The sequence below is a fragment of the Pelodiscus sinensis genome, chromosome 3 (genome assembly GCF_052426305.1).
Source record: "Pelodiscus sinensis isolate ZL-2025 chromosome 3, ASM5242630v1, whole genome shotgun sequence".
Classification (NCBI taxonomy): Eukaryota; Metazoa; Chordata; order Testudines; family Trionychidae; genus Pelodiscus; species Pelodiscus sinensis.
This window is the reverse complement of record NC_143054.1, coordinates 159359527-159374101: the sequence shown is the minus strand read 5'-3', so window position 1 is coordinate 159374101 and position 14575 is coordinate 159359527. Positions and strand designations below refer to the sequence as shown.

At 41.3% G+C, this 14575-nt stretch overlaps 1 protein-coding gene across 2 annotated transcripts in view; it reads left to right on the top strand.

Annotated features, from left to right (window-relative positions):
* The first annotated feature begins 28 nt into the window (after positions 1–28).
* Positions 29–14575, top strand: part of TMEM63A (transmembrane protein 63A) — a 42019-nt gene continuing 27472 nt past the window's right edge. The window contains exons 1-6 of one of the 2 annotated variants that reach the window (XM_006118046.5): positions 29–137; positions 5225–5422; positions 8641–8720; positions 10213–10273; positions 12460–12497; positions 14187–14329. In XM_006118046.5, coding sequence (XP_006118108.1) covers positions 5237–5422; positions 8641–8720; positions 10213–10273; positions 12460–12497; positions 14187–14329 — 508 coding nt within the window. In that variant the 5' untranslated portion in view covers positions 29–137; positions 5225–5236. Of the gene's footprint in view, positions 138–371; positions 522–5224; positions 5423–8640; positions 8721–10212; positions 10274–12459; positions 12498–14186; positions 14330–14575 lie in introns of those variants that run through there. The other variant, XM_006118045.4, reaches the window with a different exon arrangement.

Here is a 14575-nt window from a genome sequence, read left to right as displayed (position 1 = left end):
GTGACCACTGGCGTAAAAAGTGCTTATTCAGAGCGATGCATCCTGTTTTTCTCCCTGAGACAGCGCAGCGATAGTCACTGAACCCTTTACCTCTTCCGCATTGTTCGCGACAACGCTTCCATGTCAGCGCTGCGAAAGCAAGTACCGAGACCTGCCAGAGGGAGACGGGGGGTCCTTCGCCATGGGGGGGGGGGACACAGGCGTGCCGGAGAGGGGTGCCCAGGGGGCAGAGAGCGGTGCCCAGGAGGAGGCAGGGCTGCGGGCGGACAGTGAGGCCAGAGCGGACGCCAGGGCTGCGGCGCAGCGAGCTCCGAGCCGACGCTGACCCACCGGCGGGCAAGGACGGGGCGCACAGCCCGCACGCGGGTGCTGAGGGCCAGGGCGCATGCGCGGGTCTCTGCACTTGTGGCTTTGTCTTTGTTACTTTTGGGCTCCGGACGTTGCCCTCGCCCTGGGCAGGAGCAACCTGCCAGCGCGCAGGTCCCTCCTCGGGCCGGCCGGAGAGCGGGCAGTCGCCGCAGGTAATGGGGCTGTGGGCGCGAAGCTCCCGGGGCTGCCCGCCGGATTCCTCCCAGCCCAGCTGGGGGGCGGTCCCGGGCGGTTTCCGGACCTAAAGCCGCGGAGGCACCGCGCCCCCCCCCTCCGCCCCCCAACTTATGGGCGGGAGGCCCAGCTGGGCGCCACGTACCAGCCCCTTCGGCGCTTGCGGACTTGGCTTGGGTGCGGGGTTTGTGCAGGCTGGCGTAACCCAAACGAGTTTCCCTGCAGGAAGTTCCTGCTTGAGACCCAGGGCCAGCCGCTCTCCAGGTTCTCTTCCTGGTTGTTACCAGCCGGCCATTACCCGTGCTGAGCCCACCCCATGCCTTGCGTGGACCCTCTTCCCAGCCCAGTGTCCAGGCTAGCTGTGGATAGTGGGGGCCCTCTCTCCTCTGTATTACACGTCAGGAGCAAAGGCCTGGGTACTGACTATGGGCTAGAAATCTCTGAGCACTAACCTAGCACTGCCATTGAACGGCATTGAATTCTTGAGCAAAGTTTTTCACCTTCCTGTCGCCTTTTTTTCCTCATCTGTAAAATGGGGTCAGTAATACTACTCTGTCTCAGGAGAGTTGTGTGGTCAACCCACATCACTTTGGAGAAGCTTTTCAATGACTCTTTAATGTGTTTCGTGTGTGCTTGACAAGCTTTCAAGCTACACATAGCTCTTCTTCAAGTCAGCCTCATGTGGCTGGAAAGCTTGTCAGTCTCACCAATATAAATTAGTCCAATACAGATATCTCCCCTACCTTAATCTCTCTAAGACTGGTAAAAGGATAAAGAAATATTAGAAATGTGATATTTGGATACAGAGAAAAATGTGTGTACATATACCTCCTTTTGGTTACTTAAGACACCACTCATGGTAGAAAACTTGAGGTCTCCTGGTAAATGCACATGACTGAACTTGACTCATTAGCTACCAATCTAGCACCCTGCTGCCCTCTGCCGGAGAGAGTTTTAGTGAGCTTGTCTTCGTTACACACAGAAACCCTTATCTTGAGTATAGTGGTGCTTTTGATTTAAGTTGACTGGCCTGCCAGAGGGCATAAGCTAATAATGTTCAAATTAGTGCCACTTGTCAGCTTCTAACATGACCACTCTGAAGCATGGACACAAGCTAGCTCCTCTCCAGTGCTAGAAATTCTCCAATGCTTTCCCATAATACACCTTAGCTACGTCTACACTGCAGGCTCTTGTGCAAGAACTGTTTTGTGCAAGAGTTCTTGTGCAAAAGGTCTTCCACAAGAGCGCATCCATACTGCCATGTGCTTTTGCGCAAGAGCGTCCATGGCAGTGTGACTGCTCTCTTGTGCAAGAAAGCTCTGATGGCCATTTTAGCCACAGGGCTTTCTTGCGCAAGAAATTCATGTTGCCTGTCTACACTGCTGCCTTGTGGAAGAGCTCTTGCGCAAGAAGGCTTATTCCTCATTAGGAGAGGAATAACTTCTGGAAGAAGCCCTGTTTTCCGATGCTATACTGTAAAAATACTTGCACAGGAACGTGCGTGCAGCGTAGATGCTCTGCAAGTTTTTGCGCAAGAACAGATGTTCTTGCACAAAAAGCCTGCAGTGTAGATGTAGCCCTTGTAACCAGAAAGGACGGACAAGTTCTACTGTTCAATGGGGGAGAATTGGAAGTGCTGCTCCATGTACTGCAGTGCAATGCAGCATGGGATATGGCTGCAGAAATGGTAGCATCACTCAGGAGTGAGTGCAGTGCCAGTGTGGACACAGCAGCTCAAGAGTCATTTCACAGTCTGGCTGCTCTGGCTTGAGCCAGTCTGACTTGAGTGTTGATGACTCAGGTGGACTCTGCAATAAAGTTATTGACTGTGGGAGAGGTTCAAGCTCTGCCTTGTGACAAGGATCACAGATCTGTTACAATAGGTGCTTAGGCCTGCTTGGGGCAGAGCAGCCCTGTTAGTCACCTGCTGGCAGGGGAATGCCCCGCCCCCTGCAGTTCCCTCCAGTTTTCTCTCTGGACAGAGGCTGGCAGGAGACTTCTCCTCCAGCCCTCCCTGCTGTGGCTTTTCAGAGGAAGTCTCCATCCTGCTATTTCTAATTGTCTGTGAGCTATTTGGGCCCGGAACCGCCCAGCGGATCCCCAGCCAGAATTGGGGCTGTGGTTGCCTTTGGGGAGATTGTTCCCTTGGCTTGGTTTTCCCTGCTGTGGTGTTGAAATAGCTGGTGCCCTGACAGGCTTCAGGCAGAGAGCTAGGCCGAGAAAGCCAGAGGCAAAAGGAAAGGTCTGTGTGTCCTGCTCCCCTTCCCTTAGTGTTCTTTTGGAGGTTGCCCAGCTCTGTGGGCAGACAGCAGTTTGGCCTTCACTGCACACATTGTGTGGGGTTGTCTCAGCCCCCCCCCCCCCCCCCCCCCCACTTCCTGGGAGAAAAAGGAGGCTGATTTTGCTGGGCAAGGTGAAAGCACCATTTCAGTAGCCCATTCCCAATGGGATTGCCGTGTCTGGGCAGCAAAGGAGGTAGGGAGGACTGGAAAAACTAGAAAAAGGTGCAAAAATACCTGGGACAGCTGCAAACCCTGTAGCTCTCCAGAGATATACTTCAGAGCTGCTGTTGCCAGCCCTCTCACTCTAGAACTCAGCAGATTCCCAGTGAAAATAAAAGTGATGGTGCCCAAACCTCCAGCAATTACATTCCCCATTCAAGGTTGCAGACCTCATTCTCATATTTGCAGTAGTACCTCAGTGGAATCCCTGTATGATGTGTCATATTTCCTTTCTCCATTGGTCTTCATGCTAGCTGATGTTTCTAAACAGGCAAGTTTTCCAGTGTGGTTGCAGACTGTGACGAGATCTAGTATGGTGTTTTAATTTAGACAGGTAGTCTTCACAGCTGCCATAGTACTCATTCCCAGAATAAATGTAGAAAATGCTCTAACTTCCTTCTGTCAAGCATCAAATTCCAATTTCTTTGACAGTCTTGTGGCAGAAAAGTCATATGTTTCCTGTGATGGAATCAGCTGGATGGCCACTTCACCATTTTTAACATAATTTAAAAAGTAAAATAATGTAAAAATTTAAAATCTGAGCAAATGCATTAAGCTAAATACCTGCTTAAATAAATGTGCATAGATATACTATATCTTCCTGATTAGTGAAAAAAGTAATATGAAATGTTGTGTAAAGGCTATAATTAGTTGCAAATCAACATGATTTAATGATTACCAACCAATGAAAATCAGTCTTTAGAAAAATAACTAAAAAGTACAAAAGCAAAACAGAATTAATTTAATTTAATTTAACACAATTAAAATTGGTGATGTAAATCACTTTGATCACTTAAATCAATCCACCCTATCTCCGGTGCCATGACAATGTTACACTCTTACTTGAAAGCTACTCAACCAATCTGAGAATCTGGAACAGAAGTAATCACATCTCTCTCTGCTGAAGGTACCACTGCACTGTGATAGAAGGTCCTACAATCTCCAGTATAGATTTATTGGAAATAGGCCCTAAAAGTCACTAGTTCTGAAATGCTGTATGTTTTACTATTCGCATGGCAGTACCTTGCAGACTATGTGTCAGGCAATAGTACTGATTTTAAAATTTATAATAAGGGGGTACTAGGTCGCTTTGCAAATTGATACTCCTCTATGCAACCTTTCACCTTTTGGCCATCAGTATAAATTCAGACTAGTTTGTTGTGGCCTAAAACACATTACAAATTGAAGATTAAATTTCAAGGGATTATCGGTTTATTATTTACAAATATCTTCCACATTGTGTCCTTTTATTCAAAGTAATTGAGAGCTATTGAGAATCAAGTTTAGAAGATTTGAAAAGAAACTTTTAAAATAGCAAACCCAGAAGTAAGTGAGCCATTTCTTCCGCTTGTAAAGACACCTTTGTATGTCTGGAATAATTCTATCATTTTCCATATGTTGCTAAGTTTACTAAGCAGTTTAATTCATAATTGAACAAAAATAGAAAAGTAGGAAACATGCAGCGTTTTTTGTTAAATGTCTAATATCAAACACTTCACTGTGTCAGCCAACAATCTAATTTCATTAAAAATACTGATTAAACCTCATGGCATGCATGTTTGTAGGTTTGTGTTTTGTGGCTTTTATGGAATTTATAGTCAGTTTTATAAAGTTCCAAGGCCTTTACATTTGATAAGTCAACAATTCACAATCTAATATGTCCACAAGCCCTCAGTAGAATACAAAGTCCTTCAAACCATCATATGTCATTGGAATAGCTAACTTCCTCTGTCACTCCAAGAACCAGAAATCAAAGCTCAAATACGTAGTAGTTTTAATACTTTAGTTGGAAGGATGGGAAACTTTACACATTGGTCTTCTGAAACCTTCATTAGACTGCACTTATACTTTAAGCATTTGAGCATTGATGCCTGGTCTCTGCAAGGCCTACATTTTGTTAGAAGTTTAGAGTACAGGGATAGAAATTCCACACCAAAGAGCATATTTGGTATCAGATGTTGCTCAGTGAAGTTAGTACAAAATCTTTTCTCAGCAGTGGTGGTGGGGGGGGAGGGGATGATAAAATGTTTTCTCTGTAAAAGGACACTTTCTTTTTAATCTTCCTGCACTGGGATGTTCCTGGTTTGAATGTTTGTTCTGTTGGCACATTTTGCAGTCATGGGTCTCCTGATAATCCCTTATGCAAGCTTGTTAATGTGACTGCTCACTTCCTTTTTCAGAAGAGACACAAGATGATTTCTTTCCTGTTTCTGGATGTTGGACATTCCCGTCTAGTCTACTTCTCCAATGAAAGTAGAGGAAACTCCTTTCCAAATGGGAGTTACTGCTACAGCACTGCACGGGGCAGTACTGTGCTACAAGGAGTTACTTTTGGTGGAGTCCCTACTGTCTTGCTGCTTGATGTTACTTGCTTTTTGGTAAGTTTTCTTTTTAACTCTCATAGCTGCAATACTTCCAGCCTATCCAGAAGCTCAGAGTTGTCTAAAATACTTTGAATATGTGATTGTGATTACCGAAAGAGGGATTTGTATCCCAGAATTTATTGAACAGAAGTATTTTAGGAGGTTGCTTTTGCTCTTCTGTACAATTTTTTCACCAGGGAATTTCAAAGCACTTTACAAGTATTAATGAATTAAGCTTCACAATATCCATGTGATGGGATGCTGATGGGTAGGCACAAAGGGGCTAAGGGACTTACCACAATTATACATTGAGTCAATGTCAGTGCCAGGAATAACCTGTAGCCTACTGGTTCTGTACCTTAGTCATGAGAGCATCCTTCTTTCTTATTGATTATTTTTATGGCATGTGAGGGTCAGCTGTCGTTTGAAGATTTCTCAAGATAGGAAAGCTTAATGCTGAATACTTTTACAGTATTAAAGAAAAACTTCCTCATGGTGAGATCTATTAGCCAGTGAAATAGTCTCCTAAAGGAAGAAGGTGGAAATTCTATCACTTCAGACCCTTCAAATTAGAGTATATAAAACAGTGGAAAAAATGATGTACAGTACAATCCTGCACAGAAAAAGGGACAAGATGACAAGGCATAGGGCTAGAATTTTAAAAAATAGGCCTAAAATATATTTGGGGAGGCATTGCCTTGAGCATCTACGTATGTACTTACTGCACACAATTACTCAGTTTGCACTCACATGGAAGTTAGTAGATGCTCCACAGCTTTGCACATGCAAATAGACCTCTGCCTACTAAAAAGTTGGCCCAATAGTTTATTTAATCTAATGTCAGAGTCATATGAGACTACGGCAGGGGCCATTCAGACAGTCAGAACACAGGAAGAGCATCTTTCTGGTTTACAGGAATTAAGTTGTTAATGTATTCTGACTCAAGATTATTGAACAAAACTAAAGATACCTACAGAAAACTCAGATTAATTCAGAGGAATTAATAATAATTATAGCCTTTAAACTGCTAACGTGGATATTTTGTCCCTATTTGAGTTGTTTTCTAATTATAGCAGGATTTCAGATTTTTACCTGCATTTTTTTCCTGTTAAGAAATATACTTAAAATGTTCATCTATGTTGAAAAAGTGATCTCCAAGGTCTCATTGATATCCTTACGATGAGAACAGCAAAAAATTGAAATTCACAGTTGATTGCTATACCCTGTAGGTTATTTGCTAACCAGCACCATCTTCCATTGAACTTCCTTTAATCAAGAAAGTGAAGTCCTTTGACCAGGATGCATTTCTTCCTCACAGTTTACAGCGTGAAGTCAATTGGACTTATGCTCTGAAGTCACTTGAGTGCTTTTGAAAATGCCACTGATAGGTGTCAGATATTTTTGAAAAATATAATGTATTGCTCACAATATTTTGAGTGTAGTAGAAGTCTAAATATTTTTTTATTGTTAACACTGAAGCAATTTTGAAGTGCTTGATGTTGTGCTACTAAAAAGTTTTTAATAAAAATAAGATGTTAGCCTCTGATGCCACAAACACGTGTACAAATACTTAACCGTAAGCACATAGATAGTTCCATTGGAAATCAATGAGTCTAATTCACATAAGTTATTTTCTGGTTTAAATGTTTGTAGAATCTGGGCCTTAACTTTCTGTATTTTGTTTATAGCAGTATTGTAAGAGTCAAATAAGATACCCCACCAGTAGGCATGTTAGATATCGGGTAATTAAATAGTCAAGTTAGCACAAGAATTCTTAGTGGTTACTCGACTATTCTATAGCTGGGACACATCCCTCCCCCTGCCCCTGCGCAGGCAGAGGCTGCTGTGACATCACTCCCCCTCCCTCATGCTGCTGCCTCTGTTAGAGGCAGCAAAGCAGGGGGAGGTGGCGCCAGCTCCTGCTCTCCCCCTCCACCTGCTGCCTTTTATACAAAGGCAGCAAAGGGGGTAGAATTCAAGTAGTTGAGCAGATTAATTGATAAGCCTCGGCTTATCGGTTAATTGTATATCCGATTACTCGTTTACATCCCCATCACCCAGCAGAGGCATTTTAAAAACAAACCAGCCAGTGTTACAGTTCAATTCAATATACATTTAGTCTAAAATTCCAATAGCAGAAATTTCCAAATAATTAAATACACTTAAATAAGTGTATTAATAATAATAGAGTCATTTATATCACTCAGCACTGGCTAGGACTCCTTTCATTTGTCACTTGTAAGAGCAGGTGTAATATTTGTAAATATATTTTCCAGATGATGACTTTTGGAAGTAGAGTTGAATAGATTGAGGCAGAACTCATGCAAGTTGCACCTTCTAGCATCCCTGTCCTTCGACCAAAAGCTGCTATCTGCATTGTGCTCACCATTTATGTTGTGCTGATCTGGTCAAGGATGATGGGGGTCAATGGCTACAGTTCTTAATGCTTGACATGCATCACTTTGTGGCAGGCTGCACTTACCACCTCCTGCTACGATAATTGTTGCTCGAAAAGAAACACCACTAGCCAGTCCCCCACCAAGAAGGAGACCTTCAGATATCCTTTGGAAAGTGGCAGTGTACATTAGAACATTAATGAAGAGCTCACTAGGATTGACCAACATTGTTGTCCTTCTTCCTCCTCCAAAACAGGAGCATAACTTTGACTGACTGCATGCTGAATTTCATTTAAGAGCCTCTGATAAGAAATAAACAACATTATAAGTGATTTTAACATTATATTATTTCTGGAGATTTGCCTGGGAGTGAGTTTTCCAGTTAAAGTTAACAGCCAATGTATTGGACACAGAGGATCAAATTCATCCATCATGAAACTGCAGCAAAGACTAAGGATATACACCAGGAATGAATTTGGCCACAATATCTTAAATAAATATATTTTTAATCCAGGACATTTAAAACCAGCAAATGGATTTGATAATTGAGGTTCCTAGTAGTAAAGTGAGAATCAAAGACTCATCCAATTACTGTATTTAGAAAGCTGTACTGAGGAGTAGTACAAACTTTGCACATCTGAAGGCTGTGCTGACAATTCTTTTGGAATCCCTAATTTTTAAAAATAAAATAAAAACATACAAATCAAAGCACCGTGGAACAACTAGTGGCCACCTTCATTTTCAATATGGAGGCACAGTCCAATGTGCAATGTTGTGCCTGGGTACCAGTTTGGATCTGACGAACTTAATCCTTGACTTGTAATTTCTTTTTTCTAGATTTTAATCTTAGCCTTTTCCACTATAAGGAAGAGATTCTGGGACTATGGTCGCCTGGCCTTGGTGTCGGAAACTGAAAGGTAAAATGATGTACAGCCATGTCTTGTTGAAACCACTTGGTGAATGTAGAATTAAATGGGATAAATGGGATTTTAGGTCATTGAAATTTGCGTAAATAAGGTGTAACTGGGATCATGTATTTTTCATGTTAAAATTCTCTCCTGACTTCACTGTGTGAAACACACCTCTTTCCAACAATCTCTCACTGTAGGATATGACCAGTAAATAAAATCACATGTTTACATTTGTCATTAACAATCTTTCTCATTTTTCATGGGAAAGAGGAAAGTGGCAGGAAGACAAGCAATAGGTTGAGCAAGTCTGTTAACATATCCTCTGCACACTTATTAGAGCTTCTGCTAGAGAAATACAGTGTAAGTATGTGAGCTCTTACATTTAGTTGGGTTCAAACCCAAGGTCTTCCCATGCTGACTCGGACAGTGCAACACTACATAGAACTTGTCATGGCCCAATCAAAGGACCTGATTCTGCTTTTGTTGAAGTCAGTGAGAGTTTTGGCATTGATTTTAATGGAAGCTGGATGGAGCCTGTGATTTTAAACTTCCTGATGTCATCTTAGGACATTTAAAAGCTAGTGGTGATCTCTAACTGTTCTTGGAAATTAGGGTTAAACTTGGACACTGTTGTATGTGTCCTTGAAAGCAATGGTAGTGTAATGTAACATAACCCATAATGAATCATAAGATCGGGCATGTGCGTTTTACATGTTTCTTAGTTAAGAAATAATTTTATTTTTCAAGAACAAATGCAGCTTCCAACACTCTGGTCATCTGAAGAAGTGGGCTGTGCCCACGAAAACTCATGATACCTTCTACATATTTTGTTAGTCTTTAAAGTGCTACCAAACTATTTGTTGTTTTTTACGTTTTTCCTGTTACAGACTAACTTGGCTACCCCTCTGAAACTGAAAACAGTAACTTCCCATTTTATCAAAGACACCATATTCTGTAATGGCTCTTTGCAGTGCTGTATGACAGAAGTGAGTTGGGTGGTAGAGTACGGGGGGAGAGGTGAATGAGAGTAATACTACAGGGAGCATCTGAGCTAAGAGGCTGAAACTGTTGTGGGTTAAAGGAGAGGAGATGAGAGAAAATTAGCTTTTGTGATGTTGCTGTGTAGATCTGAGCTGAGGAGCAGAGTTTAAAAGGAACTGCTGTAGACACATCTGTGCAGGGATGACGTCTGCAGAACTGATCCAGCCAGATGCCAGATTAACCATCTGTTTTTTAAATTGTATTAACATTAGTGTCCCATGAAGTATTCCATCCTTTTTTTGGTTCACTTATATGCTCTTTTATTTAAGCAGTTCATGCTTACTCTTTTTTGAACACAGCAAAAAAACAAGTAGAATTCTGTATCCTACAATGTTGGAAAAATACAAAGTTTTTATTCAAATAGCTTCTCGTAGTTACTTGAGAATTGTAAAAGCAGATTTAAGCATTAGTAACTACAGCATTTCCATAATCATTTAAATGTCTCTTTGTGTTTTAGTGACTCAAGATATCGCCGATTGTCGTATTCCTCATCGGTACACGATCCTGAATATGACAGTGTCAGTATTTGAATTAGACACATGAAACATTTTGGTGTGTGCATGTAGGTAAAAACATGCAGGTACAATGGAATCTGCCATAATTCAGACTTGCACCTAGCTTAAACAACCAGACTCAGCACAGGGGATGTAATAAAACATTGTGAAAAGTACTTATACTGGAATGTTTGATGGCTTTATGGTATCTTGTTTCCAGCCCCTCCATAAACACTTTAATCCTGTTACAAACCAACAGCTTCTTGTTACTTAAAAATATTTTTTTATTTTTGAAAGAGGAATAACAGTCATAATATCTTGAAGAAATACTAATTTACACTTATAAAGTACTCTCTAAGTTCAAAGTACTTTGCAAATATTGTCCACTGATCCTCTCAAACTGCCTGGTGGCGCTATGCACACATTACAGATGGGGAAAATGGGGTGCAAATGGAAAAATCATGTAATAAGGCCATATATAGTTAATGGAAATGCTAGGCAGAGAGTGGAAACAACTCGTAGGCCAAATTTTCAATTGGCCTCATCCATGACCATTGATTTTGAGGGACTCTAAACACCTGTGATTCATATAGCATCAAACTATGAAAGAGCTATCCAAGCTATGTTACTGTTCTTATGTTATTTTAAAGCTCCATCTGCTTGATTAAAAACATTCCTGAAGCTAAATCACTGAGCATCTTGCTATTACCTGAAGATTGTTGTTTAAATATGTTTTGTTTTAAATCTTTCTTCAGCTCTAGAAGACCTTTATTATTTAAATGGTTACAGACTTATTTCTCTAGCTTTGGAGTATTGTGGAAAAGGCCTAGGGAACTTAATAGTAAATATTTTTTTCTATAGCTTTTTGAACTCTAATATAGAATTTAATAGAGAATTATATCTCTGCTATAAAATTCTAAAGGATGGTTCAAAATCTTATATGGAAGATGTAATTATCTATTCCCTAATTTATAGATGGTTAAAACTGAGGACTTCAAGACTGTCTTCATACCTGTTAAATTATACAGAGCTATAATCCATGTAGATTTTATTTAAAGTTGTGAGGGACCTTTGAAGGATATCTAAATACCTTTAAAAAACATAATCTGAAACTATTAGTTAAAACCAGCCCTACTTAAGGGGCTTGATCCCAAATTGAATGTAATGGAAACAGAATTGGGGCTAAAGGCTATATATTTGTCTTAAAATCACATGTAAAATTTTACACTTGATTAATTACTTGAATATTCATCCCTGGAACTTATTAATGTTTTGCTAATTGTAAATTGTTTTATGGGATGAGTTTAAAGCTGGGTTGGGGAACCTAAGGCCCATGGGCCGTATGTGGCCCCCGGCTTGTCTCAATCTGGCCCCTGAGGCTCGGGGCTCCACAGAGCATTGGAGGAGCCTGCGCTGGTCTTCCAGACCCCCAGCTGTCCCTCCCAGGGCTGGAGCACACACAAGCTACTAGCTTGGACCCCTCAATGCTCTGGTGTCTGAGGGGAATGTGGAGAATGTTTTTCTCCTCAGTCAGGAGCTGCCTCACTTCACTTCCCAACTTGCTTCTCACTTGTGTGCGGCCCCTAACTGATTTTTCTGTAGGTCAGCAGTCCCCAACACAAAAAAGGTTCCCCCTCCCTGGTTTAAAGCATAAAAACTGTTTTTATGGACTATAAATGGCATACGGTGCCCTAAAATTATCAAACCCAAATTAGCAGCCTTTTTTAACTTCATAAGAGATAAGATTATATTCAACATTCCTATTATCTATAAAAATTATAGACACTGTTGTCTCTTGGGGTACGTCTACACTGCACGGCTATTCCATAATAAGCTATTCCGGAATAGTTATTCCAAAATAGCTTATTTTGAAATAGCACGTCTACACTGCAGGGATGCCTCAAAATTAGTCCAGGGCAGGTTTCCCTAATAGAAATGTGCTATCTTGATTTAGAGCCCCAGGAAGCACTGGGGAGTAATAACTTATAATGTCCCTGGTGAGGAGCTATTTTGAAATCGCAGCAGCGGAGCGTCTGCACATGACTTAATGAGATTTACAGATTTCGGAATAAGCCGTCTTTTATTTCAAAATAACGGAATAGCTGTGTTGACACTCATATTGTTATTTTGAAATAATGCTAGTTATTTTGAAATAACGGTGCAGTGTTGACACACCCTTGGAAGTTAACATACTTCCTCTTTTTCTATAGGGATTTTGTTCCTGGATGACAGCTGCCTTTCGAATGCAGTAAGTACGTGAAGTAGAAACAGTGAGCCATGGTTTACTTTTTCTGATGTGTATATATTTTTAAAATAGAAATACAGTTTCCAGGATGCAAAGTGATAGACTGCATCAAGGCATAGTAAGTAGGGATATAACTGACAATATATGAGCCCAAACTGGCTTCCATTCAAGTCTGGGAGAATGAAGTGGGTCTAGGATTGTAAACTCTTATTCTTCAAAGAGAACCATTAAGCACACTTCCAGTAAAACCAGTGGGGCTCTCGGCAGGCACAGAGGTCCACCCACTCATTCCCTCTTTATTGAAGTGCCAATTCTATGAGGAGTCTGTCCCTAGAACAGTTTCTCAGTTGCTGAATGTTTACAAAAATTATATTGGTGATTTGAACCTATCTGCATAAGAAATCATGGTTTGGTTTTTTTTTCCTATTTGAGTAAACAGATTTTTTTAAAAATTGTTGAAGAGAATTCTCTGGGATTCCTTTTTTCATGTTGTCCTGTCCCCCCCCCACCACCACCTTTGTTGTCCTTCAAACTCATGTTGGGCTAAATTCCCTCCCCCACCCCCCTCTCCCAACAATAGATGTGATTCCTTGCAAAGCCCTTCAATGCATTTCCTTAATTGGTTGAGAGTGAGTCTGTGGGCAGGTCTACAGTAGCGGAGAAAATCGATGGAAGATACGTAACTCCAGCTATATGAATTGCATAGATGGCGTTGACACGGCTTGTATCAATTTTTCTGGGGAGATCCCACAGCGGGAGATTGATGGGAGAAGCTCTCCCTTACTCCTCACAACAATGAGGAGTACTGCAGTTGACGGGAGGGGTGGGGGGTGTCCTCAGCAATCAACTTAGCAGGTCTTTACTTGAAGTCTGGAAGATCGATTGCTGGAGCGTCAATCCTCCAGTACGTGCATACATAGCTTAAGATTAACGTTTAGTCACCTTATTCCTTAGTCTTCTCTGGGACCGAGTGTACTCCTACTGTAAGAGCTGCATCCCATTAAGGTCAAAGTTGAATTCAGCCTTGCAAAACTGCCATAGAAAAGTGCACAATAGATTTACCCATCTTTTCCAGGCTGATAATGAGAATTTTGCTTGTCCAAAATATTGCCAGCCCAAAGGAGTAGAATTTTGCTGACCTGGTTTAATCCTTTGTGTATTCCATACCCCAGTGGGTCAGTAGAAGACAATAAAAATAAAATCTCTTCCTCCCTTTTACTGGCACAAAGCATTTTTCGAATACTCTGTCTTTTGCTGTGTATTCAGTAATGGAGATGTATATGTGAATGTTGCTCTAAGTGCCTATTTGGATTTCAAAATAACTTCTCATTAGGGATCGTACATTCATATCGGCAGAAGGATCCTTTTAATACTAAAATGTTACATTTATTTTATTTTCTTGTAGTATTGTAGCTGTGTTGGTCGTATGATATGGGACAGACAAGGTAGGTGAGGTGATACCTTGTATTGGACCAACTTTTTTTGGTGGAAGGGATGTGCTGAATGATATTACCTCACCTACCTTGTTTCTCACGTTTATTTTACTAAACCATCCCATGCTGGCCTTTCACTTTGCAGAGTGTAATAGAACGTAGAGATTTGTAGGGCTTATTAAAAACTCAGTGTTCTTTAAGCACAGTCCAACTGGGAAAGCATCTGGACTGACCTGCTGCTTTTTTGTCTTTGGTGCAGTGATGAAGAGATTCGCGACAAGTGTGGTGATGATGCCATACACTATCTTGCCTTTCAGCGCCACATTATTTGCCTGCTGGTTGCTGTCAGCATTTTGTCTGTTTGTATCATATTACCTGTCAATCTTTCAGGTGACTTACTTGGTAAGAAAATCTTTTCATCTCCTGAAGACAAGGATGCATTCTGTGTTGTATCAGAGCTCTCAGGGTACATTCTATTGTAATAAATTTGATAAAATATTCCCCCATTCTGAAGTGTAACACTATGCAGCTAGATGCACCTGACAAAGGCCACTGTCAGAAATAGGATGACAGACTACATGTTTTATTTCTTAGTTCTGGTATAGCAGTTCTATGTTTTTATGCCTCAATAAACATTGTAATATGCTG